General features: G+C 41.7%; 1 protein-coding gene across 3 annotated transcripts; it reads right to left on the bottom strand.

Annotated features, from left to right (window-relative positions):
* Positions 1-9,854: 9,854 nt before the first annotated feature.
* On the bottom strand, positions 9,855-21,242 carry ARL13A (ADP ribosylation factor like GTPase 13A). Of its 3 annotated transcripts, XM_054544839.1 has the most exons (9): positions 21,122-21,242; positions 19,149-19,221; positions 18,700-18,770; positions 14,732-14,981; positions 13,743-13,848; positions 13,088-13,254; positions 12,360-12,450; positions 12,086-12,266; positions 9,855-10,325 (listed from the first exon to the last, which is right to left on the bottom strand). In XM_054544839.1, the coding sequence occupies exons 2-8, from the start codon at positions 19,205-19,207 to the stop codon at positions 12,138-12,140; spliced, it is 873 nt and encodes a 290-aa protein (XP_054400814.1). In that variant the 5' UTR covers positions 19,208-19,221; positions 21,122-21,242; the 3' UTR covers positions 9,855-10,325; positions 12,086-12,137. The 3 variants fall into 3 exon arrangements, 1 of the variants encoding a protein (XP_054400814.1); XR_008518122.1 differs by lacking the exons at positions 13,743-13,848; positions 14,732-14,981; positions 21,122-21,242 and having other exon boundaries at positions 19,149-19,208; XR_008518121.1 differs by lacking the exons at positions 14,732-14,981; positions 18,700-18,770; positions 19,149-19,221; positions 21,122-21,242 and having other exon boundaries at positions 13,763-13,977.
* Positions 21,243-22,822: the final 1,580 nt, after the last annotated feature.

Here is a 22,822-nt window from a genome sequence, read left to right as displayed (position 1 = left end):
GCTTGTCTTTCTGCTTGCTACTCTTCTAGACTTACCCAGGTGTTCTGACCACTGGTTTGCAGTCCTTTGCAAAGGTTTTTATTTCTTTAAAGCACTTCCTTTCTCATTCCTTCTGCCATTATTTTGGGGGGTGTGGTAGAAAGTAGGGCTAAGGTATCATCAGTTACTAGTAATTCTAGCGAAAGATTATAATTCCTAGCCTAAGTTAATAAAATTAGCTCTCAGGCCGGGTGCGGTGGCTCGCGCCTATAATCCCAGCACTTTGGGAGGCCAAGGCAGGTGGATCACCTGAGGTCAGAAGTTCCAGACCAGCCTGGCCAACATGGTGAAACCCCATCTCTACTAAAAATACAAAAAATTAGTTGGGCACGGTGGTGGGCACCTGTAATCCTAGCTACTCAGGAGGCTCAGGCAGGAGAATCACTTGAACCCAGGAGGTGGAGGTTGCAGTCAGCCAAGATTGCGCTATTGCACTCCAGGCTGGGCAACAAGAGTGAAACTTCGTCTCAAAAAGAAAAAAGAAAAAAAATTAACTCTCATACATGTGAGAGAAAAGTGAAGTCATTTTAATATTAAGGCAGGACAGTTATCCTCAGCCTGCTTCCCACTCCTCTTCTAGAACAGGCTTCTTCTCATTAGGCTCATCTGAGAGTTGCTGAACCAATGAGTGCAAATTTTGTCATTGCCTTTTCAGATTTGGAGTTTCACCTACTACGGTGGTTTCCAGCCTTGGCTGCACATCATTGGAATCACCTGAGGGAGCTTTTTAAAAAACTTCCTAGTTCTAGGATTTGATCCTCCAGAGATTCTGATTTAATTGGTCTGGGGTGTGGCCCAAACATCTGAGTTTTTAAAAGATCCCCAAGGTGATTCTAATTTGCAGTCAGTCGGGGTTATGATCCTCTGATTAGGGCTGTGGTTCCCAAATTTGTATGTATATTAAAATCTCCCAGGGATCTTTCCCAACTTCCAAGTGCACACCATGCCCAGACCAGCTGAGTCATCACAATCACTGGAGGTGGGACACAGGCGTTGGTAATATTAAAATTTCCCCGGTGATTCCCATATGCAGCCAGCATTGAGAAGCACAGTATTATGATATTAGATAATGCTCTTTGATTGTTTTTGGGCTGGAAGGGAGAAGATGATTGTCATTTGTTGAGATGTAAGTCTTCCAACCCTTTATCTTCAAAGTCACATTGGAAATGTATAGCTTACAGGGGCATCGTTGTCACTTTCCTAAGGAATATATTTCAAAATGGCATGCCCATAAAGTGCAGTCATGAAGCTCCCTTAGTACTTGCCAATTAATGTTAGTGCAAAAGGACAATTGAAATGAAATACAGCTATTATGTCTTACACTTAAAAATTTTCCATCAGGTGATTCTATTTCATTAATACATGTATTTCCACATTATGTTTCTCATTGTCTCTCTTCAAAGGAGACTAAGCAGGGTGGCAGTGCCCACATGTGGCCCAGAGCCACACAATGGAGGAACAGGTAAATATCATCTAGTCCATTCGTAACTATTAGGGACATTCATGATACATGGAGGGGAGAGGCCTTTGCTCTGAGGACCTACAAAAGGAATTGAAACATTTCAGGATATTGGTATTTACCATTTGCCTTTACTGATTACCTTTATATGTAACCAAGCCAAGGAATATCAGAGAAGAGAGGGCTATACTAAGCTGTTTAGTAGTCTGCCTCCTCCAACTAGACTGTAAGGTTTAAGAGGACAAGAGCTATATCTTGGTCACTGTTGTATATGTAACACCTAGCACAGTGTCTGAAGTATGGCAGGTGCTTAGATAGGCGATATAGCATACTGGCCAAGCAGAGCAGTTTTGGAGTCAGGCTGACCTGGCCTAAATCCTGACTCTATCACTTACATGCTCTGTGATCTAGGACAAGTTACTTGACCTCTCCAATGCTCTTTTTATCACCCATCTCCATGTAAAATAAGGATAATAATAGCACTTATTTCATGGAGATTGCTGTGACCAATTAGTGAAACAATCTATGTATACATAAAACACTTTGCAAATTGCTTGGCACATAGCATGCATGAAATGGGTGTCATTCTTTTTTTTTTTTTTTTTTTTTTTTTTGCGACAGAATCTCGCTCTGTCGCCCAGGCTGGAGTGTGGTGGCACCATCTTGGCTCACTGCAACTTCCACCTCCTGGGTTCAGGTGATTCTCCTGCCTTAGCCTCCCGAGTAGCTGGGATTACAGGCATGCGCCACCACGCCTGGCTAATTTTGTAATAGGTGTCATTCTTAATCATCTGATTATTTGTTGACAAATAAATGGATGTCATGGCCTGCTTTCCCTTCCCATTATTGAGATTAACTGGCAAAAATAATTTGTTTCCTGTAAGTTTTCTTTTCTTTTTTTTTTTTTGAGATGGAGTCTCACTCTGTCACCCAGGCTGGAGTGCAGTGGCATGATCCTGGCTCACTGCAACCTCCGCCTTCCGGGTTCAAGTGATTCTCCTGCCTCAGTCTCCTGAGTAGCTGGGATTACAGGCGTGTACCACCACGCCCGGATAATTTTTGTATTTTTAATAGAGATGGGATGGGATTTCACCATGTTGGCCAGGCTGGTCTCAAACGCCTGACCTCAAGTGATCCGCCCACTTCAGCTTCCCAAAGTGCTGGGATTACAGGCGTGAGCCACTGCACCAGGCCAATTTTCTGTGTTTTCAATAATTAATTTTAGGCAAGTCAAACCAAACACATCGCAGAGTCCCTTCCCTGTTGGTGTGGGTGTTTCTCAGCATTTATGTTTTAGTCAAATATTACAGCTTTTAGTAAAAATTTATATACGGTTTGAAGAAAAACGAAGCATAGAAAGCAGACAAGGAAGGCTATTTCTCTCATTTTGTCACCTTCATAATGTTGGTTGCTAAAAATAACCTACTTGTCAAATCATTTTGTACTACTGCGAGAAGTGCTAATGTAAGACATGTTTTCTGAAAATAACTGTGATGAGGCGTCATGGATTAAGGGCTTTGGCACAGAAGTGATGGAGTTCCCTTCTGGGTAGAGTGGCTCAGGATCATAACTTGCTTAGAACACCTACTAGCTTGCCCTTTCAACTCCTTAAGAGGAAACCTGTTTGTAGGATTTTTTTTTGTAAACTAACCAATCTATAAATGTTGTATGGGATCCTGAATTAAATCTTGAACAACAACAACAAAAAGGACATTAGTGAAAAAACCAAAGTCTAAATAAAGTCTATTGTCTAGTAACTAGTATGATGCTAATGTTAATGTTAATGTGATAGTTTTGATCAGTGTACCAGAAGATGAGATGCTACCGTTAGGGGAAGCTAGGTTAAGGGTATACATGAACTTTCTGAACTATAGTTACAACTCTTGAGTAAATGTAAAATTATTTCAAAATGCAAAGTTAAAAGAAACTAACTATAGTCTTCGGAAAACTAAATATACTGATTGAAAGCTAATTTTAGAAAAACCAGATCTGGAAAGGTGTTAAGGCCACATCTCGAGGGAGAGAATTTTACTCACTCAGATACCCAGATATGTGCTAGATGTTTGACTGACTGTAAGTACAACCCCTGACAAGGTGACAAGAGGGGTAGTGTGTAACAATTGTTTCACAAATATGGAACTTCTAGAAGCCTATCAAAAAAAAAAATCTAGTTCCTTTCTTTCCATATAAGCAAGGCTAGTTCAAAACACAGTGGCCCAACTAAAAGAGGTTCAATATAAGTTATTTTTTGTTTTTTTGTTTTTTGAGTAGCGTCTCACTCTGTTGCCCAGGCTGGGTACAGTGCTGTGATTATAGCTCACTGCAGCCTCAGTCTCTTGGGCTCAAGTGACCCTTTTGTTTCAGCCTCCTGAGTAGCTGGGACTACAGGCACGTGCCAACATGCCTGGCTAATTTTTGATTGTTAGTAGAGATGAGGTCTTGCTATGTTGCCCAGGCTGGAAATGTAAATTTTCTTAATCTCCCATCTTAGACTTATTTGGTCGGCTTGGAGTTAGGAAGGAACTCCACTGTAGTGCCAAACCTGAAATGGTAATTGTGTTTGAGCAAGTTCCCTGAACATAAAGGGGCGAGGGGAGGAAGAGGAACGATCCAGGCCATTTTTGTTGATACATAATAGTTGCACATATTTTTTCGGATACATGTGATGTTTCGATATATGCATACAATGTGTAATGATCAGATCAGGGTAATTGAGATATTTGTTGCCTCAAACATTTTTTCTTTGTTAGGAATGTTTAAACTCTTCTAGCTGTTTTGAAATATACAATAAATTATTGTTAACTATAGTCACCCTAATGTGCTATTGGACATTAGAACTTATTCCTTCTATTATAACTGTATGTTTGTATTCATTAACCGACATCTCTTTCTCCGCTCCCCCCTCCACCCTTCCCAGCCTCTGGTATCTATCATTCTATTCTCTACCTCCATGAGATAACTTTGTTAGCACCCAAATATGAGTGAGAACATACGATATTTGTCTTTGTGTGCCTGGCTTATTTCATTTAACATAATGACCTCTAGTTCCATCCACGTTGCTCCAAATGACGGGGCACCAGCCCCCTTAGTATTCAGTTCTCCTTTAGTCCCTGAACCACATTATCAGTGGAGTTAACTCCACTAAAAGACAGGTGTCTTTGTAACCTAGTGTGATCAGCATGACAATTTTCTAAAAAAAAGAAAAAATGTATATTAAGAATGTGTTGGAGTAGGGGGTGTGGAATGTAAAATAACTGTGGAACTCTTCATTCTTTTAAGTTCTTTAGAGAAGTGCTCTTATATGTATGCTTTACATAGTTAGGATCAGCATGTATATCTGCTCTTTCCTATTCTGCTGTTTTCACTTAACATTATTTCGCATTCTGGTTTCCACCCACACAGTGCACATAATTGCCATCTTTAATGGCTGTGTAACATTCCATTGTATTGAATAGCAAGCCAGTTGTTAGGACTGCGCTTATTTTTCTGAGCAGATCTAAAGGCCTGCTGTCTCATAGCACCAGAGGTCTATTTTAGTTCCTGGATGTGGCGACTAGCATGAGCGTGGGATCGCGTGGGATTCCTGAGTCATCAGTGCACAGCACAGCCTGAGTTCTTTGTTAACATTGCTCTCCCACCACCCAACAGTAGAGCCACCTCAGGCTCCCTGGACCAGAGCCTGGCACTTACTGGGCACAGGGGGGGAAGTACATTCCCCCTGAGCTGATATTATCTATGTGCCAATAGCAGAAAGCATCTGCCACCTTCTCCTGCGTGGGATAACAATTGTTTCCTCCAGAGCTTGACATGAGAAAAAAGGCAAGGGGAGTGGGAGAACGTTTTATTACAGCTAAAGGAATAAGGTACAGATCAGGGGTGCCATGGCTATAGTTCTTTTAGTTGCAGCTATAAAAATACAGCGGGATGAGGGGATGGTTTCAGTCTTGGAAAGTTGGGTGACAGTTCTCATTATCTATACTCCTTCATTTCAGAAATTTAAGTTTTGGTCTTCCAATAAAGGGTTTACAGGGTTGAGTAACAAAGCAGTGAGTCCAGGCTTGACCCTTAAGTCAGTCATAGCCATCTTATGGTTAAGAATACTAGTTGGCAGGATTCTCCTGAGAAGAGTGATGTTGTGTTGAGTGCACTTATTACATCTTGCCAGTAGCAACTGCCTTGAAAATGAGTGATTTGAAGACGTTATTGAGAGGAAAGAGCAATATTCACAACACAACTGGGGCTGGGCATAGTGGCTCACACCTGTAGTCTCAGCACTTTGGGATGCCAAGGTGGGAGGATTGCTTAAGCCCAGGAGTTCGAGGTTGCAGCGAGCTATGATTGTGGCACTACGCTACAATCTGGGTGACAGAGCAAGACCCTGCCACTAAAACAAAAATAAAAACACAACTGGTATGGCCCAAACACCCAACACTTGAATCTCTGGGGGATTTATAACTAGTTTAGCTACCACTGGTTTCCATGCTCCAACCCTGAATTATCACTGTTCTTTCTTAACCTTTGCTGCGTGCTAACTATATGACTCATTTTCCTACAGAGGTCATAGGTTGCTTAACAACCCTGCCGACAGAGTGCTACTGGCAGGTAGACATAACACATGAATGACAAGTGAGGACTGGAGTGCAGGAGTTGAAAACCATTCAGAGCAGAAGGACCTCTCTACCTATTCATAGTGAATTCTCTAGTCAGAAAGCCCAGGTCTGTCCCTGAAAGATAAGATAGAAACATACCCAGAGCCATATGAGTGAATGATAGGCCAGGGTCATTCATAAGCTGCAAGTGCCTCTGACGGGAGCTACATTCTAAACATCCTGGAGAGTGACCAAGACATTGACAACTAAAGAAAAGAAACTCCAAGGCAACCACTTGCCTTTAAGAAAATTTGCCCTCCAGGCTCAAGAAACTATCCATTTCTTGGTCCCTGGGCTGCCCCACTGAGAAAGAGATTTGTAAAACCTCTTTGGCAGATTTAGGATTCTCAAAGAGAAAAATATGGGAGGCATTGGTTGTAATTACCCTAGATTCTCTATTCACTTTGTACTTGAAAGTCTAAGACATCTCTCTTTGGGTTGCTTTCTACAGAAAAGTGGATACCTATCCCAGAAGGTGGACTATAGCTTTCTAATGATCTCACCGAGCTCCTTCCCTAAATCAACATAATAGTAGCTAACATTTAATATCCTACTTAGGATGTGCCAGGCACTATTGTAAACATTTTTGTGTGTATCATCCCTTTTAAACTTTACAGCAGGCCTTTGAGGTAGGCACTGTTAATTCCTGCCTTCACTGGGGGAAATTGCCTGGTCACCCAGCTTGGTAAGAGGTTTGGAAAGTATATTAACAGCCCGTAGCAACACAATTAAGATTCACTCAAAAAGAGATTTTTTTTTTCTTTACATGACTAAGGGTACACTGATTGTATTGGGAGGAGGGTATCTAAATAACTTTTTGTGATCGATAGATTCTATGTAGGAAAATTTGGTTGACACCCAGGAACACCTACATTGCACAAAAGGAAGTATGCCAATATACTGAAATTCAGTTTTGTTAGTTGTTATTCAACTTAGATTCTTCACCCAGCTCACCTTCATAGGGTACAATCCCATCCCTTTTTCCCATCCACTTACCCTTCTCTATTGGCTGAGAAAGTATGCCTGCCTCATAAACACACGTTATTAAAGAGAAATGTGCATGATCCAATTTTCTTACGGTTTGTTGATTCGTAGTCTCCTGCCTCATAAAACTCTTATTCAGGAGAGATATTTGTTGCACCCCCAGGTGAGAATGATTGTCAGCAGAATTCTCCAGCGATATTTATCAGGCAAATTGGAGGAAGGTAGATGGGCTGAGAGGCCAAAGAAGACCCAGGGAGGATACAGTATTTTTGAACAGAGTAGAGCACTGGCTTGGGCACATGAGATCTGGATTTTTAGGAGCAGCTCTGCCAGCCATCAGCTGTACCATCTTGGGCAAGCCACTTAACCTCTCTGTACCTCAAGTTCCTCGTTTTTATAACAACAGGGGTTGGACCGGAGGCTCTGTAAGGTTCCTTTCAGCTTCATAATTCTAAGCTTTGCCTCAGTCAGAATCCTATCAAAGACCTATAAGGTGCTTGGGATGGTTTCCTTGAAGATAAGAGCAAATGATGCAGCCATCTACAGTGTCACCTTCCAGATGGGGTTGTAAGAGGGATCTTTCTGTACAAAGTTTCTATCCCTCAGAAGCAGTTATGAGTTAGTTCATTTGTACTGCTTGGTGGGATGGTATAGGGTAGAGCAAGGGTTATGGAGTAGGACCTTAGTTTGAAAACCATTTCTGCCACCTCCTGTCCCAGGGTCCCCAGGGAAACATTATTTAACCTCTGTGAACATCATCTTCTGCCTCTGTAAGATGGTGGTGGTAGAATCAACTTCAGAGGCTTTTGAAGATGAAAGGTAATTATATATATAAAGCACTTAGCCCAGCACCTGGCAAGATGGAAGTGCTGAATCAACAATGTGTGCTACCACTATTGATGTGCTTATTGATATTAAAATAATTCTCCTGACATGGGCATGGATATACTTCAGCATTTTTTTTTTTTTGAGACAGAATCTTACTCTGTTGCCCAGGCTGGAGTGCAGTGGTGCAATCTTGGCTCACTGCAACCTCCACCTCTGGGGTTCAAGCGATTCTCCAGCCCCAGCCTCCCGAGTAGCTGGTGTTACAGGCTCGTGCCACCATGCCCGGCTAATTTTTGTATTTTTAGTAGAGATGGGGTTTCACCATATTGGCCAGGCTAGTCTGGAACTCCTGACCTCAAGTGATCCACCCACCTCGGCCTCCCAAGGTGCTAGGCATGAGCCACTGCACCCGGCCAGCATTTTTTCTTAGATAAAGCTTTCTCTTTCTTTCTGGCTTTAAGTAGCTCTAGAGTCAGAAAGATCGGGATTGAATTCCCTGCTCTGCTTTTTTTTTTCCTCACCCCCAAATTTTAAAATTCAATTTAATTTCTAAATTGATATATATGTACACATTTTGTGGGTACGTATGATAATTTAATACGTCGTATAATTTATGAAGATCAAATCAGTGTAATTGGGATATCCATCACCTTTAATATTTGTCTTTATGCTAGAACATTTGAGTTATTCTCTTCAAGCTATTTTGAAGTATACAATAGATTATTGTAGTCAGCCTACCAATCTGTCAAACTGTATATATGTATCCATCAATCAGCCTCTCTTCATCTCCCGCCCAACCCCCACCACCCCGCACTTTCCTGTCCTTTGGAAACTGTCAGTCTATTCTCCATCTTCATGAGATCCACTTTTTTTTTAAGCTCCCACATATGAGAGAACATCCTGCTCTGCTTTTTGTAGGCTGTGGGACCTTGGGCAAGTTTGACTTTTCTGCCCCTTAGTTTCCTCATCTGTGAAATGCAGTCAGGTATAGTTCTTACCCCCAAGGGTTGTTGTGAATAAGATAATGGAAATAAAAAACTTAGCACTGTGGGCCAGGTGTGGTGGCTCATGCCTGTAATCCCAGCACTTTGGGAGGCCGAGGCGGGTGGATCACGAGGTCAGGAGATCGAGACCATCCTGGCTAACACGGTGAAACCCCGTCTCTACTAAAAATACAAAAAATTAGCTGGGCGTGGTGGCGGGCGCCTGTAGTCCCAGCTACTCGGGAGGCTGAGGCAGGAGAATGGCGTGAACCCAGGAGGCGGAGCTTGCAGTGAGCCGAGATCGTGCCACTGCACTCTAGCCTGGGAGACAGCGAGACTCTGTCTCAAAAAAAAAAAAAAAAAAGAACTTAGCACTGTGCCTGGCATCCAGAATGCACTCAATAAATGGTGGCTATGCTGCTCATGGTGAAGGTGATATAGATAGAGCATCCCTAATCTGAAAATCCAAAATCCAAAATCTTCTAAAATTAGAAACTTTTGGAGTCCTGACATGACACTCAAAGGACATGCTCATTGGAATGTTTCAGATTTTTGGATTAGGGATGCTCAACCAGTAAGTACATATAATGCAAATATTCCTAAATGAAAGTAAATCTGAAATCTGAAATGCTTTTGGTCCCAAGCATTTCAGATAAGGGATACCCAACCTATAGTAGTAGTAATGGTAAATAACTACTACCACTACCACTGCCACCCTTGGGATAGAGGGATCAATGCATTCAAGTGCCTACATTTTTTTGCATAGCTAACCAAAGTGTTGGTAGAGGCAGCAGTTGCTGTTCCTGAAGGGACAGCAAAGCAATTGTTCTGGGCTTCACAGACAGTATCTGGGGCTTTAAAACAAAGTTGTTTATGGAGGTATGACTGAAAATGATTCAGTAGAGCATAATTCTCAGCAAAGAAGTTCTATTTATTTTTGCCAATCCTTTTCTGCCCAAGAACCTTAAAGAAAAAAATATTTATTTCTAAATGAACCCTGTATTTCTAAGGCTCAATTTTGGTTGATCACCCATGACTTATTGTCCACAAGCTTTGTCAGCAGCATCTCGGTACAAAGATGTAAAGTCTCTGTTCTTTTTTACCAAGGTGGTCTTCATTCTCAATGGATGCCATCTCACTCTTCTTGAGCCTCTCAGTGAGTATAGGATTGATTTGATGGCTAGAATATAGATATACAGGAACAACAGGGGTTCTCAGGGATGTGATATTAGAGTAGGTGGAGTTGTATGGGGAGTGTAGAAATATTATCAAATGGAAATTTAAAAACCGGATAGTCCTCATAGTTCTGGAGATGAACCTGTTTGCTGAGGGAGGCATATCAACTGTTTCTTTTGGTTTCCCTCTGTTTTTCTCTTTAGTAGTCTGTTGAAAGTAAAAAGAGAAAAAGGTCAGTTATTGTAAGTGAAGCCAAGTGCCAGGCTTCCTGTCCTTCCCAGACCATTTCAGGGTAGGAGGGTATTGGCCAGTTTCCAACAGGGTATAGACTGCACCCCATGAGGTGCCCATCCTCTGCCCTGGCCTCGTACTTTCTCTCACTGTTGCTCTCTCCCCTCTGCCCTTCATTTAAGTAGTATTAACTATAGGAACCAAAGGCTTATTCACAGGAATTTTCCAGTAACTTCTTATCTATGTCCCAGGTATCCATTCTCTTTTTTGCCATAAGTTCTGGAGTTATAGAAAGGAAAATGGATTTAAATTTTGGACAAAGATTTAGGGGTAGTTATCTAAAAAAACACTTCCGCTTCTACCACTTCCTTCGCTCTACTCTCTGCTCTCATCCTCACCCCTTGTCCCCAGAGCAGTGTCTGTCTCCTTGTTAGTGGCCCAGGCCAAGTCCAAGCCCCTCCATGTAGGTGTAACAACCCAAAGCTCCAAGGTAGCCAGGGATATAAAAGGCCATGTCCCTTTCAGAGCTGAGATGACATTATAATATTGACAGTTGACAATCTTGGAGACTGGGGTCCTAAGGAATACTGAGAATGAGTGGCCAGTAACTACAGCCTTTAAGGCCTCATAGCTTTTTTTTGTATTGGGAGAAATGATATCTGCTTATTATAAAAAAAGAAAATGTCTTTTTTTTTTTTTTTTTTTTTTTTGAGATGGAGTCGTGCTGTGTTGCCAGGCTGGAGTGCAGTGGCGCTGTCTCGGCTCACTGCAAACTCCACCTCCTGGGTTCAAGAGATTCTCCTGCCTCAGCCTCCCCAGTAGCTGCGAATACAGGCGTCCGCCACCGTGCCTGGCTAATTTTTGTATTTTTAGTAGAGACGAGGTTTCACCATGTTGGCCAGGATGGTCTTGATCTCTTGACCTCATGATCCGCCTGCCTCAGCCTCCCAAAGTGCTGGGATTACAGGCGTGAGCCACTATGCCTGGCCAAAAAGAGAAAATTTCTAATAAAACAAAAATCCAAAGGAAAGGCACCTTGGCCTTTTACATCTCACAACCACCTAGTATCTTTCAGTGATATTCCTCCAGGTATTTCTATATCTGTATATGTATCGTGCTATACGTGCTGTACTCTAACTTGCTGTTTTCCCTAACAAAAATGCCAGGTTGTGGAAAACTTTCCATGTCAGTAAATATAAGTCCACATTAGCCTTTTTAAAGTATGCATATATTCCATGGCATAGATGCATCCTAATTTATTTAGCCATTCTCCATTGTTGGACATACAGGCTGTTTCCCACTTTTAGTTATTGTACAGAGTGCTGTGATTAAATATCCTTGAGCATCGTTTTTTGGGTACTTGTGTAATTATCCTTGGAGACAGCTCAAGAATTGAGATTACTGGTTCATAGTGTATTCATGTTTTTAAAGTTCTTGATATATATATATACATATGAGATATATATCTCATATGTATATATATAAAGTTCTCGTACTTTCTCCACTGGAATAATAAACTTTAAGATAACCCTATAGCCATCTAAAGATCTTGTGTCAACCAGTGCTGGGGCATCATGCTGGACTACCAGAAGGTGGTACCCAAGCACCCTTCCTGTACTTCTTCTGTTTCTCTTCTAATCACCAACCATAGAGTGAGGAAAGAAATTCAGGCTCAAAATTGGAATACTATTGTAGAAATTGTAAATTTTCTTCTCTAACCACTGATCCAGCATTACCTTCAAAAATATTGTCATCAACATATGGAGCTGGAGTCTATAAGCCACTCCTTCAATTGTAGTGAAGCTTTGTAGTATTCTGAGCTCTAGTTCTCCTAGAACATTCACCTTCTTTCATGGGTTCATCTAAAGCAAATGTTACTGACATATTCTTTTTAGACCGTAATCTTGTACCTTCTTTCTGTACAGCAAGAAGATGGTGGGGGGAAAGTTAGTTGGTGCCCACATGTTCAGGGATTGGTCACTGAGTATTAACATTTAAAGGGCCATTTACCTGTAGGATTGACTTTAGAGGCTTAGCTTCGATTGAGCATTGTTCCAGATGCTGTCTTTTCTCCTTTGACATTCCTGTTCTGGTGGAGAAGCTGGGGGAAGATGGAAAGGACAGCAGTAGTAGAAACAGACACACTTCAAGCTTCTTTATCTAATGCAGGCTACTACCCCATCCCTGCCATATGCCTTTGGGCAATGAAAGTGACAACAGAGCAAGAGGATGTTTAGGCCTTTTGCTCCTCAAAACTCTGATCAGCTCCTATTTTCTTTTTCTTTTTCCTCTTTTCAACATTTCTGTCCTCTCCCATCATTCCTCATTATTGGGAGGATTATAGAACTAGAGGCTGAGAATATTGAGTAGGTTCATGGCATTCATCCGTAGAATAATGCCAGTAGGCTCCTTAAGGGGCTCATGTTCCTTTTCTCCTCCACATGGCAAATCAGATATTAGAAACCCTGTTTTGGGGAAGCTCTAATGCTGATAGGTTGGCTTACCTTTATGAAAATCATTCCCCTCATATGACCACTCAAGTTATGCCAGGGATGGGGTATACCTAACAATGTTGAAGTGTTGGTGGGCACTGCCCTAGCCCCATTTGAGCCAATGATATCAAGAGGCTTGCTCAATGCCACCCAGAATCCAAACACCTCCCAGAACTCCTTGCTCGTAAGAAAGACTGATCCCTGCAGCTTTTCTTATCAGTAAATCTCATAGAGGCATCTCAGTACCTGTGTGATGAGCATCTTTCTCCAGAGCCTATGTTATTCTTGGAGATTGAGATGCTCGAGGTAGGTGGTAGTTGGCAAGTATCAATGACAGCTAATAGCCAGCGCAGTCCTTCAACTATGGGTTGATGGTTTCTTCTCTCAAGGTTTCTGATGGCTGAACATGGCTCCTGTGACAAAAGAGAAGAGAAGGCTGCAGACCTGGAGCCTGGGGCCCCTGGGGCCTGTAGAACCAGTCACTCTCATTCAAAGAGTGAAGGAACACATAAACTCTGCTATGCCTAGAGAGGCTCTGAGACTTCTAGGAGACACTCAGCATTCACATCTGAGAAGGCAAATGACAGACATAAAATCTGAGGTCCTTTAATAAAGTGGTTATGGTGTCTTGGGTGTGTGACCTTGAGCAAGTCACATAGAGTCTCTGAGCCTTGGCTTTTTTATCCATAAAATGGGGATATTCATGTGTCCACTTTACAGAACTATTTTGAAGGCAGAATGCAATATTTATTATCACCATCAAGTCAGGAATCACTGTGGGTGTTGCCTGACAGGGAGAGACTTTGCCCCAAACCCAACATATGGGACTGATTATAGAATGGGCCAAGGGCTGCATCAGCTGGGCTCCAGAGGAAGAGGGAAGGAAGAGGTTGACACTTACTACTCGGCATGGGCACTTACTCTCTTTCACTAGCTTCTTTAGAGGTAGATAGTCAATAATATCACAAGGCATGAGGGCTTTCTTCTTGTCTTGTTTGTTTGCTAAGCTAAAACAGAGCATATGAGAGAGGGAGGAAAAAAGAGTGGAAGAGTGAAACCAAAATAGAAGCAAAAGGCGAGAAAAGAAGGGAAAGAGGAGGAGAACAAATTCTACTATAACTGCTACATATCCAGGAATTAGGTTTAAAGACATACCTAATGAGATGAGCTAGACATTTTTCTAGCCAACTTTCAATGATGGAAAGTATAGCACAAATCATTTGAATCCAAGATAGTCCCCCCAGGGCTCATTTCTCACTTCCCCTACATTATGCTATCAAACTTTAATTAGAATTGCTAACTGGGCTATGAACAGATTTGGAGTTTTTACATCCTTTCCCAAACTCTGTTCATGCTCTAGTTGGGGTTGCTAATGAGGAATGAAAGAAGCATAAAGGGAGTTGGGGGCGGGGATGAGAATTGACTGGCCACCTGCATTATCGCCCTGGAATAAGTGCTAGTTATGTAACTTTTGAGCAATCTGATCAGAGAGGAGGTCATTGGCATCAATTATACAAGATAGGAGTTCTTTGCTATCATGAGGTTTCAGGATCAGAGACCGAAACCAGAAAAGATGATAAGCAAATTCAGGAAGGTAGTCTTCAGGAAGAGTCAAGGGGTGGAGGTGGTGGATACCACTTTTCATTTCCCTTTGATGCTTCCCTTCAAAATTACGTTTGTACAGTCAGGTAACATGTCCCCCATGGCAGTGTGTGGTAGAAAGTAGCTCTTGAGAACAGACCCCAGAAAATTGGGCCACTCTACCTCACTGAGCCTAAGGGAACAGGAGGCCTAGCTGGGTGTGACAAAGGGACCACCCCACCCTTCATTTCTATACATTTAAGGGTACAAATTGGGAAGCAGAAATAGGACAGAAAGGCAGAATCTTACAGTAAGATGGGTTTCCCTGCCACTCTTTTATCAGACAGCAGATGTGTTAAGATGATCTTCACTTCCTGCATGCGTCTTATGTCACTGGAATCCAGGACAAAAACAAGCCCATGGGCCTGTGCATAGTAGTTTGGCCATGCTTCCCAGCCCTTCAGGTCTCCATTCAGGTCATAGATGGAAAGTTCATACTCATCTAACAAAAGTGTAGTCAGTTCCGATTTCATGCAATGGTCTGTCTTACTGGGAAGTACTATGCATAGGGGAAAAGAGGAGAAGCAATCACTTAGATTGAAACTCCATACTCATCTAACAGGAGTAGAGTCGGTTCCGATTTCATGCAGTTGTCTATCCTACTGGGAAGTACTATGCAGAGGGGAAGAGAGGAAAAGCAATCACAAAGTAGGGAAATATAGTTAGATCAAATAATTTGTTGAACCCTGACTAGAGCCTGCTCTGAGAAATCCGACTGAAGCATCCTGCCAACCTGCCCATACTTGGGGGCTATCTTCCTAAATCATCGCTTTACCCATGCTATCCTCTTCTGGCTCAGTAACCTTTAGTGAGTGTCCACTGCTTCCTGATATAATACAGACTCCTTCACCTCCTAACCTGCCAGACCTGTCTCCTAGTGCTGTAACCTAACGAGTGTCCACACTGTCCCTAGTACATACCCAATCTGTTCTTCCCTTGGCTCCTTTGCCCTTACTTCTCCCACTGTACATCAATGTCTTGCTCTGTCTTGCCCTGGGATGTTACAAGATGCCATTCTCTCTGCCTAGAACACTTCTACTCTTTGCTCAGTTAATGCCTATTTTTTTAAATGTCAATTCTGATCTTGTTTATTCTAGAGTTTTCCCACACACCGGCCATCTGGGTAAGGTACCTTTCTTCTGAGTTTACTATTGTCATAGCACATATTACAGTGTTATAAATTCTATGGTTTATTTATCTAGGTTATAAACTGCAACAGGACAGGAACCCTTTCAATTTTATTGAAATTTATTCACCATTACATTCATGATGCCAAGCACATTCATTATTGAATTAATCTGATAAATGAATGAATGAACAGGAGGTTCTTCTCTCCCACCCTTCAATACCCAGCTCAAGTACTGTTTAGGAAGACTTCTCTGGCCTGTCCACTTCTCACTTCTCTCTCTCTTTCTTGTTGAGCACATGGTCTGCTGAGCTGGTCCTTCACCTCTTTTTGTGCTTGCTTTGTCTCTCCAACTAAAACATAAGCTATATGAGGGAGGATGTCTGTATTACCTTACACACAGTAGGTGTTCAATAAATGTTTATGGTGGTTGTTACTGTAGATGAGGGTATGAAGTTGTCTCCCACATATCTCTTCCAAGAAACCATGCTAGACTTAGACACATTTTCCTTTGAAAAGCTATAGCCAGAACACAAAATCTCATAGGGAATTCCATACCTCATTCAGCTCCCATAGAAATGGAGTTGAAAACAGTAGTCTTGGCCGGGCACGGTGGCTTGCGCCTGTAATCCCAGCACTTTGGGAGGCTGAGGCGGGCGGATCACCTGAGGTTAGGAGTTCAAGACCAGCCTGGCCAACATGGCAAAACCCCATCTTTACTAAAAATACAAAAAAAAAAAAAAAAAACTTAGCTGGGTGCGGTGGCACACGCCTGTAATCCCAGCTACCTGAGAGGCTGAGGCAGGAGAATCACTTGAGCCCTGGAGACAGAGGTTGCGGTGAGCTGAGATTATGCCACTGCACTCCAGCATGGGGGACAAGAGTGAAGCTCCATCTCAAAAAAAAAAAAAAAAAACAATAAAAAACTAACAAAAAAAAGAAGGAAAATGGAAAACGGCAGCCTTTATATGCATTCCAGTCTGTTGAACTGACCATTCTAGCCTAGCTCTCTTCCCACATTAGTAGCAAAATGACTTTATACATTCTCTGCACCCATACCTGGGAGCACTAAGACTAGAATTCATAACTTCTTATTTGAAGTCTTAGATCTGCTTGTGACATTTTCCATAGCATTGCTAAAATGAGTCATTAACGTGAAAAGTTAGTAATATGCTTTTGGGTCTTTGGAAATGAGAATACATATGTATGTGTGTATATGTATATATTATTATTATGTTTAAATGTGATTTTCATAACATCTCTTCTGATTTCATGTTAGGCAATGAACTTTTAAATTATAGTTTTCAGATAAAATAATTTTCAGCCAAAACTTTGATGTGACATTTGCTATATCTGTATTAGACTACTCAAAAATAACAAGTGGGCCAGGGACAGTGGCTCACACCTGTAATTCCAGCACTTTGGGAGGCCGAGGCAGGAGGATTGCTTGAGCCCAGGAGTTCCAGACCAGCCTGGCCAACATGGTGAAACCCCATCTCTACTAAAATAAAAAAAAAATCGCCAGGTGTGGTGGTGCACACCTGTAATCCCAGCTACTCGGGAGGCTGAGGCATGTGAATCGCTTGAACTTGGGAGGTGGAGGTTGCAGTGAGCTGAGATCACACCACTGCACTCCAGCCTGGGTGACAGAACAAGACTCTGTCTCAGAGAGAAAAAAAAAAAAAGCAAAGAAAATGGCAACATGTTGTCTCAGGTGAATGGTGGAATGGGGGAGAATATCCATTCCATGAATATTTATTGAATACCTACCTGAAAATGCTAAAAGGCCACAGGCTAAAGATACAGAGAGGAAAAAATCCATTATTTCTCCTCAAGAGGCTCACAATTTAGGGGATGGACTTGCAATTGCCTGATGATGTTGTAATAAGTGCATGCCAGAGCGATGCATGGAATAGAGTGGGAGCTGAGGAAGGAGGGCACTGATAGGGAAGGCATTCCTGAGGTCAAGCTGGGCTGTGACTTGAGGCTTTTGATTTAGCAGGTAGATAATGGTGGAGGTAAAATGCTAGGTAGTGGGACAGCATGTACAGAACTAGAAAAGGGGGATGGCAAGTCATTTGTTGTGACTGTATCAGAGGGCATGTGCAGAGAGCATGGGAAATGAAGTTGGAGAAGGACTCAAGGACCAACTCATAGAGGGTTTTGTGTACTGCTAAGAAACTTAAGTTTTATCTTGGAGATAATGGCATTGAACAGTTTTGAGCAGGGAAGTGCCATGATCAGCTTTTGTATTAAGTCCTTCTGGTAGCTATGTGGATTGAATACTGGGGGGACAACTGGAGATGACAAGATCAGCCAGAAGGCTGTTGCTGTAGTTCAGGGAAATTGATGAGCACTTCAGGTAGGTCAGTGGCAGAGGAGTCAGGTTAGGCTTTTTTGTTCAGGGATGCCAGGTTAGATAAAACTCAACCACGTCATCATACTGCTTCATTTATCCAATGAACATGGATGGAGGGCATCCTGTGACAGACAGTGCTGGCTTCTTTGATTGGTCCTTAATAAGTAGTATAGTAGCTTTCTGAAATTCTGTGTAACTGCTTCTTGAAATGTCAAGATACTGAACTAGAGACCTGGTATTAAACTTGCACATATCGGAACTGACAACATTTCTCAACCTCCAACTCTCTATATTAGCTGTCACAGAATTTCATGTTATTAAACTTCTTTATCGTCCCACACTTGTCTCTCTTATCTAGACCAAATTCCACTTTAATTGAGCCCTGAAACTAGACATCATTTCAAACATGCTATCCTTCATAATTGACTGCAATGCTTTACATAGTTTGAACTCATGCCTACTGACCCTATGAAAGGACTTTCAATTAGGATATCTTGTAAAGGAAGCAGGTGACAGACATTACATAAACAGGCTGTTTATGTAATGTGGGGAAGGGAGGGAGGGAGAGAGAGAGATAGAGTGTGTGTGTGTGTGTGTGTGTTAGGAGGTGTTTATGCACAAAAAGAGGGAAACTGAGGGCCATGAAGTAATGCTAAGAAGGAATGATTATTTCACTGGATTCTGGGGTCCATGGGAGACCCACGCCAGTATCTAATGCTCTTAGTTCCTTACATTTTTGGAATGCCTCCACAAGAACAGTATTGCCTGAGTTGTTCAAGCCAATGATAGGGATGGCCACATTCCTGTAAATGAAAAAGAAAAATGAGCCCAAAGTCTTAAAACAGGTAGGTTTTAGGCTAAACAGAGAGTTATACTCTTCCTTATTGTTTGGGATTCTGCCTGCAGTAATCTCAATGTATGTACCATAAAAGGCCCAGCCAAAGCAGTAGAAGGTGGTATGGGAGCCCCTCACCAAAGCCGCCAAGGATGCTTTTCTTGCCTGATTCACTTAACCTTGTACAATTGGCCATCCCTCCTCAACCTTGCCCCCAATCTTACAAACACTGCTTAGTCACTTCACCTAACAATATATATTATGAAGATTTGTCCCTTGAGGGACTATGGGCAGATTTGTGGGAGGAAATAGTGGAATAGGCCTAGGGAAATAATTGTAATATTACCTTCTTTTCTCTTCTGTTGTCTTTAGCCAAGAGCAGCAGGAGGACAAAAGCCGGAACATGATTCATCTTAGTTCTTAAATATTAAGAGAAGAAAGAAAATAAGAAATAAGTCCCATTATAAACACTGAGCCTTTAGTCAGCTTATGACTAAACAGGTGCTGATAAACAGAAAGCCTGGGATTGTTAGAAGTCTATTACTTCATTCTATCCAACTGTGTCTATAAATGTCATAGAAGGAGGAACTGGTTATTCTCAACTGCAGTGACAAGTTCTGTGCTAATGAGTAGCTTTCTTCAAAATGGGGTGATTTCTTAGTATAGCAGCCTACACAGACATAATCAGATGTGGCGTATCCCTTCAGCCATAGTTCATCCTTGTTAAGAATATCTGTATTCAACCTTGTGGAGGTTGGGATGATGCCTAAGAGAAGAACCAACTTAGGCTTCTAGAAGGACCTATTGGGAGACCTGTTCCAAGTACCAATAATGTCTCTTCTTCAAAGATGTGGGCATTGGTGACCCACTATTAGAGATTTTATACAAGTTTTGGATCTGTCAGGGACCGTAGAGATCGTCTAGTCTGGATTCAAACATTAATCCAGGTGTCCCATCCCCAAAGATTGCCAGGGAGCTGCATAAGCTTCCCAGGTGATGTCAATGCGCAGCTGGATTTGGAAGAATAATTTAGGCAATCACTTCAAGGTTCATCCTTGGAAAGTGGATTATTTCCACTTTTTGGCTCTTATGAATAATGCTGCTATAAACATTTGTATATAAGTTTTTGTGTGGATATGTTTTCTTTTCTCTTGGGTATATACCTAGGAGTGTTACTGCTGGGTTATATAATAAATCTATATTTAACCTCTTGAAGAATTGCCAGACTGTTTTGCAAAGTGGCTACAACATCTTACATTCCCACCAGTAATGCTTGTTTTTTGTTTACAGCTATCCTAGTGGGTGTGAGGTAGGTATTTCATTGTGGTTTTGATTTACATTTTCCTAATGACTAATTATGGTTGACCCTTGAACAACATGGGTTTGAACTGCATGAGTCTACTTATACCAGGCTTTTTTTTTTCAACCAAATGAGCATATTTGTGATTGTGAAACCCACGTATATGCAGGGCTAACTTTTCATATACATGGGTTTCGCAGTGCCAACTGCAGGATTTGAGAATGCACAGATTTTGGTATATGAGGGGGTTCAGGAACCCATTTCCCCCGAGTTTACTGAGGGACGACTGTATGTTGAAGCCCAAAACTGGAGGAAGCCCTGGTTGGGTTAGCAAAGTACTTCAGTTAATGCTTCGATGGGCTTTGCTTAGCTATCTGATGAGCACAGTTTATGTGCCAGCTTATTAATGGATTTATCAGGATTCTGCAGAGTCATCCAGTCATTTACTGTTTTGGAGAGTTGCCATTCCAAAATACTAACATTTCATAGCATTTCTTATAGCACAGCTCAGACCCTAGGAGATCATTAGGTTTCCCATAAGGACCTCCTGGAGAATGGCTCTGGCTTATGCCAGACAAAAGAGAAACCTTATATATGGCCTGTGATCAAAACCAGCCTTACTCCAGTTTTGCCATGAAGCTGATATGACCAGGAGCCTGAAACATCAGAGCCTAATTGTCTGGGTTCCTTAATAGCCATCTCCCTTGGAGAAGAGGCCAGTAACCGCTTCATGTCTGTTTCCTAATAATTGGCAGAGCCTTCTAACTTGATGTCAGGCTCTCTGTGTTTGTCAGTGCCACCAAGAAGTGTCAAATTGGCATCAGACAAGTTCTTCCTTTATAAGGAAAGGTAGGTATGATAACCCAACTGGGAAAATGATTGAATTAGGGATTGCTGGACTGATCCTTTATTTCTAGTGCCTCTTCTGGGTAGCCTGAAGTGAAATCACCTCAACTAAACCTCATTTCCAAATTTCTTATCTTATCTATAAAATGAAGATAGTGACATGTTTTGCTTACCATGAGGTGGTTATTTATCTGATAAGTTGATTCTTTTTGGATGGAAGACATAAGATATGCAGAGTAATAGGAAGATGCATTGAGCTTTCTAGCCTTCTTGTCAGATTAACACAGCTCAGGTTGTCCACTTATAAAAGCTATGGCAATGTCCTAATAATGGTTGTCAAGGTACTGACATGTCTGTGGCAACCACTACCTGGTTCATAGCAACCAAACTCATATCTCCTTACCTTGTATGATTATAGATAATTACTAAAGGAACTTTTAGTCATCATAGTTTTTATTCATTTTACAAAATATTTATATAGAATTTACTTTGTGCCAGGGCTCATTAAAGCACTTTATACACATTAATTCATTTAATCCTTACTACAGCATGACAAAGTAGGGGCTATCATTCCTACTTTTCAGAGATGAAGTTGTTCACAAAGGGGTTACATAACTTGCCAAAGGTTACCTAGCTAATAAATGGTAAAGCCAGAATTCAAACCTAGGCATTCTGGCTTCAGGGTCTGTATTAGGTCAAAGGTCTTGCAGACCTCAGGTACCAGAGAAACTGCCTCTGCTCTGCGTATCTCTATCTCTTCTAGCCAAACTGTATCATACTTAGTGAACTTTTTATAAAATGCTTTATTTTTCAGAATGGTTTTAGATATACAGAAAAATTGCTAAGACAGTACAGTGAGTAACCATCCCTAACACCCAATTTCCCTCATTGTTAACATCTTACGATGCTGTATTTGTTACAATTAATGAACCAGTATTAATACATTGTTATTAACTAAAGTCCATACTTCATTCAGATTTCCTTAGTTTTTAACTTAAGCTTCTCAGATTTTGTTTTGTTTTGTTTTGTTTTTTGGAGACAAGGTCTGGTTCTGTGGCCCAGGCTGGAGTGCAGTAGTGTGATTATAGCTAACTGCAGCCTCAAACTCCTGGGCTCAAGCAATCCTCCTGCCTCAGCCTCCCAAGTACCTAGGACTGCAGGCATGCACCACCATCCTTGGCTGATTTATTTTTTATTCTTTTTAGAGAAGGGTCTTGCTATATTGCCCAGGCTGGTCTTGAACGCCTGGCCTCAAGTGATCCTCCCACCATGGCCTCCCAAAGGGGTGGAATTATAGGCATGAGATACCACATCCAGCCACTGTATTTGTCTTTGATGACCTTGACAGGAGTGTTCATCAGGTATTTTGTAGAATACCCCTCACTTGGTGTTTATCTGATGTTCTTCTCATGATTAGACTGAAGTTATGTGTTCTTGGGAGGAAGGCCACAGAGGTAACGTGCCATCCTCATCATATCATATCAAGGATACATGCTGTCAACATGACTTATCACTGATGATGTTAACCTTGATCACCTGGCCGAGGCAGTGTTTATCGGATTTCTCCACTGTAAAGATACTCCCCCTACTTTCTATCCTGTACTCTTTAGAAGGAAATCAGTATGCATTGGCCACACTTATAGAATGGGGAGTTATCCTCCACCTCCTTGAGGTGGAGTATCTACAAAAGTTGTTTGGAATTCTTCTGTATGGGGGGGGGGGTCTGTCTATTCTTATACATTTGTTTATTAAATCATTCATTTATACAGTACGGGCTCACATATATTTATTTTATCCTCTGATTATAATCAATACCTCTTTATTTTCTTGCTCAAATTGTTCCAACTTTCGCCTGGGGAGCTCTTTCAGTTGAC

This window comes from Pongo abelii, chromosome X (genome assembly GCF_028885655.2).
Source record: "Pongo abelii isolate AG06213 chromosome X, NHGRI_mPonAbe1-v2.0_pri, whole genome shotgun sequence".
Classification (NCBI taxonomy): Eukaryota; Metazoa; Chordata; class Mammalia; order Primates; family Hominidae; genus Pongo; species Pongo abelii.
The sequence above is the reverse complement of the archived record's forward strand: the minus strand, read 5'-3'. Positions and strand labels throughout refer to the sequence as shown.

Excerpts from the sequence above, each read along its gene's own strand:
- ARL13A (XM_054544839.1), bottom strand. The coding sequence starts at position 19,207 with ATGTTCCGGCTTTTGTCCTCCTGCTGCTCTTGGCTAAAGACAACAGAA. Across the intron at positions 13,255-13,742 it reads GTAAGTGCCCATGCCGAGTA|GAGCCATGTTCAGCCATCAG; the intron begins GTAAGTGTCAAC and ends CTTTTGTCACAG. Across the intron at positions 12,267-12,359 it reads CTCTAAAGTCAATCCTACAG|AAAGAAGGTACAAGATTACG; the intron begins GTAAATGGCCCT and ends CTTGCTGTACAG.